Source organism: Branchiostoma lanceolatum, chromosome 19 (assembly GCF_035083965.1).
Source record: "Branchiostoma lanceolatum isolate klBraLanc5 chromosome 19, klBraLanc5.hap2, whole genome shotgun sequence".
NCBI classification, from domain to species: Eukaryota; Metazoa; Chordata; class Leptocardii; order Amphioxiformes; family Branchiostomatidae; genus Branchiostoma; species Branchiostoma lanceolatum.
Genome location: NC_089740.1, coordinates 1,318,730 through 1,323,014, shown reverse-complemented (window position 1 = coordinate 1,323,014; position 4,285 = coordinate 1,318,730). Strand labels below are relative to the sequence as shown.

At 41.5% G+C, this 4,285-nt stretch overlaps 1 protein-coding gene across 3 annotated transcripts in view; it reads right to left on the bottom strand.

Annotated features, from left to right (window-relative positions):
• Positions 1–676: 676 nt before the first annotated feature.
• LOC136425760 (gamma-tubulin complex component 5-like) overlaps positions 677–4,285 on the bottom strand; it is a 56,319-nt gene continuing 52,710 nt past the window's right edge. For all 3 annotated transcript variants that reach the window (XM_066414702.1, XM_066414703.1, XM_066414704.1), the window contains 4 exons: positions 3,853–3,995; positions 3,330–3,455; positions 2,775–2,863; positions 677–2,407 (listed from right to left, as the gene is read on the bottom strand). In XM_066414702.1, coding sequence (XP_066270799.1) covers positions 2,266–2,407; positions 2,775–2,863; positions 3,330–3,455; positions 3,853–3,995 — 500 coding nt within the window. In that variant the 3' untranslated portion in view covers positions 677–2,265. The remainder of the gene's footprint in view (positions 2,408–2,774; positions 2,864–3,329; positions 3,456–3,852; positions 3,996–4,285) is intronic.

The following is a 4,285-nucleotide window of genomic DNA, read 5'->3' as shown; positions in this document are numbered from 1 at the left end:
TTTAATTAGAACTCATATTTGATTCAGACGGCTTTAAATTAGTGGTTTAAGTACAGTGTACATGTCATGAATAATGTACATTCAGGCTTTTATATTACCTAGCAGGGGCTCCTGGAATCTTTTGGACGCCCTACACCAAGAAAACATTCAAGGAAATTACATTTTGTAGACGCCCTAATTTTGCATTAAAATTACACACACATGCTCATGTGCTACAACCCCCCCCCCCCCCCGCTACAAACACACAGACACTGCCCACTATTAAATTTCCTCATACAAGACAGTGTGACAGCATGTAAATTGATTGACATGCAAGGCTACCAGGCCATAATCCATAGAGCGCATTGGAGAGCTCTGGTTCCGATTACATGGCATTGCCCACCCCCATTTTTGGACGCAGCCCTGTCTATAAATCCTAGCTAAAAGCCTGGTTCCATTAACATTAATTATATTGATACAATGTATTATTAAGAATAAATACTTTGACACTTTGTTAAAAAAGTTTGATCTACAATGTACTGGTGGTAACTTGTCAGCAAACTGTTCTCCTGTCCTCTCAGTCATTTCAATCTAACGGCCACCAGGTCCTCATGATCATGACCATCAGAAAGGGCTGTACAAACAACCTCCAGGTTCTTTCAGGGTTCTTAATGCTGCAATCACAAGTCAGGCTCACTGAATTTCGGCAGTTTATTTCATCAGTTGTCCCAGACTGCATCACAAAATCCATCTAGTGGCAAAGCAAAATCGCACAGTAACAAGTTGCATAAAGTTTACACCAAGTCTTTTCAATTCAGTTGTACATTCTGTCAATCTATCTTTCTTTTATAATATTATCAATATGGGTTATGGGCTCAAGTCGGACACTAACAGCTCGATACCAACTCTGGATCCTCTCCTGCCAGGCCCACCTCCTGTATGAGCCAGCAGCCGCCCTGGCAAAATAGATATTATTTACTAACCGTCCATTTGTGGATGTTGGCCTCTGGTCAGCTGTCAGCCAATGAACTACATGACATGCACAACAACAGACAGATTGATCTCAAACCAGGTTTAGCTCAATACAAATAAGTTATTTAAGAAGCAGATGTCATTGAGCTAATCCTCCACTGGTGGTGGCAGTACATTGTACGCTATGTATAATATACAGTATTTACATTCATCAAGTACAATGGACTGGGAAAATCTCCCTAGGCCTAGCTCTTTTCAACAAGTACAGAGGACCACGGCTTAATGTCCCGTCCTAAGGACTGCAACCTTTCCAGTAGCGTACATGTCTGGTGAGTGACATACAGTTCTGTAGTAGGTGGGACCAAACTCACAACTTCTTGGCTCAGAGGCAGGGTCACTGACCTGGACTGTGCACACTACTAACACTACTAACAAATAGGACCGGAAGTATCTGATTGGGTGATGGCCAGCATTAAACATATATATTTAACATAAATATAACATTAGAACCATGTACAACTTAAGGTACATATAACTTTCTGCAATACCATTGGTAGAGCTACCACCCCACAACTACTTGGATTTTGGCAGAAGACGAAAAAGAACAGGCAAGCAAACTGGGCTCAAGTGACGTCCCATGAGGAACGCTCCCGGGGAAAGTAGTAGGTCACCCGCCCGCAGGCCTGTCAGTGCAATTTAACCTGAATATACAGACATAATAGCAAATTGAAAGGAAATTTCAACTTTCTCTCATTAATCATGGAAAGAATGACCTGATTTGCATCTCATTATGTTAATCATCACTAATCGTTTCTACCTGCCCAAAACAATTTAGATCCAGCAAAACCTGCTTTAGTTATCCTCCTCCAAAATTTAGATAATAAAATGCCCCCGTAGTACCGTAGGAACACCCCAGAAGACCCATCTTTGAACTTGACCTTCCTTTCCCCAACCCCCAACAACCTACTAAATTTCATCACGATCCAGTAAATCTCTCTCGAGTTATGTCGCAGACAAACTAATTGTCAAACACAAAACTTCCACTACAGCGCCAAAGGAACATCGCAGAACACCCATCTTCGAACCTGACCTTCGTCTCCCCAACAGAAACTTACCTACCAAAAATCACCAACATCCGACCTTGTCTTCGAGAGTTATACCGGCGACACCATCACTCCACAAATCCAGACCAAACGCATACCCTTCTGCCTCACAGCGAAGGCAATCAACACAACAACAGCAAAGTCTTGAGGGTTTGTGGCTTGTGAATAAAGAATGGCTGTTTACAGTCTGTGTTGGTCTCTTTAATTGTTTTTAAGCACTGCCCATTCTGAGGGACAAGGCCAGGGACTCCATGTGTGGGAAGGATCCTCTTCGTGACATGTTGATGAAGAAGGAACCCAGGAAATCGTTGCATTTCTGGAACTCATCTTCCATTGTCTCCAGTGATTCAAGGCTGTAGATATGAAGAAAAAAACATGTCCACAAATACTGGTAGTTGGTCATGAAGTATGGAGTATTGAATGCTCAAGGATGTGACTGAAATACATACATTCTCTTGCCCGTGAAAAATTCTGTTGCCCGTGCTTGAAGCCACCTAATACATGTACGATAATGATTGTGTAAAAGTGCCTCAGCCTGTTTTCTTGATTTAATGTTGAAAGCCAAATATAATAATAAAATTCAATTCTCCAAAAGTCCTTCAGGACCTCAACGCTAAATAATTGGACTGAAATGCATAAATCCTCATGTCTATATACTGTATACATGCATGTGCAATTGCTCAAGAGAAACTTTTCTATGTCACAACCATGTAGTACTACCTGATGTTGTGAAGGCCATGGTCCCAGAGGGTCTGGAAACTTACAGCCATGTTCAACATTCGCCTGACAGCCATTTTCAACAACCCTGCCTAAACATGGAACAAAACAAAACAAAAACAGAAAATTACTGGACCAGGTACATTTGTATACTGACAAAAGATGCATACAAGTTGACAAGACACACGACACACATTGGCATACATGCACAAATTTAACTTCAATTTGTGCTCTGACCAATCAAAATAACAGTGATGATGAAGGCTCTGCATATGACTGAAAAATATGCTAATGTGTGTAAAATATCACAAGCTTCCAATTTCCTCCTGCCATGGACACCTAATGATTATACTACTTAAAGTACTGTAATTCTTTTGGGAAAGGGATGTGTAGTAAAATACATCTTGTATCTGTGACCTGCGTTTTCTTGACATCGGGTTCATGTACTGTTACTTAGCGACCCATCCATAGCTGCATCAATATGCTGTTCACCACAAACACTGTTACAAATTTTACCAAGAACACATTGTCAACCTTCCTAGTGAGAGTAATAATCACCTTCTTGTGTAACATACACCTCTGATACAGTTTAGTCAGGAAAGCTGTGTGCGCCTCAATCACTCTGTTCAAGTCAGAAGCCTCCGATAATTCCCTCTGAAACTCCAGAGCCGTGGTGTAAAGGATCTGTTCAAAGCACACAAAAAATCATTGAGACCTACATAAGTGCCCAATGTCTGCTACATGATTATGCGCAGATGCCTAGTAGACATTACATCAAGTTGAACCATTTTGATCATAGTCTATCATTATATTATTAGATTTATACCTGTCCAGTATAAAAAAAAGACTGGTTCTATACATTAAGTGCTTCCCCTTTAATGTCCTCAAGGCAAAGACAGGACTCTCATTTTACATCCCAACTGATATGTCCCTACCCAGGATTGAACAGGGTCAGCTTGGCAACTAATCGAAACCAGGGGCTCAGCTGTGAGGCTGCTACCAGTTGAGCCACAGGGACATCCTGTGACATACACAGATTGTTTTAATCATTACAGAGTACAGACTGAAGGGGTCTGCTGACCCTAGTCATGAAGTAGCTGTGCAGAGCATTGATGAAGTGCAGGAGTCTCAGTCTGAGGAGGTGCATCCGGTGTTGTTTCTGCCTGGCAGGGACATCCTCTGACTCCACTGATCTGTCAGTCTGAACATCCGGGCAGCTGAGGTCTGTACAGTATAATGTAAACATGTCATGTCATCTTGATCATCATAATACATGAAAATTTGTTTGTTTGTTTGCATTGCATACCTGGTAAACTAAATGGAATAACATTATATAATATCAACACTTCAGGTTCGTATTGAAAAGTACTAGCTGCATATCCAGACAGATTCATTTGATCCACTCACACCGGAATGGACCCCTACTATTTTCTGTGGTGGGTTCACATGACCTCCATTTAACGTCCTTTCCGAGAGGCATCCCCGGCCTTACCTAGTTGGCCTTCAATGTACTC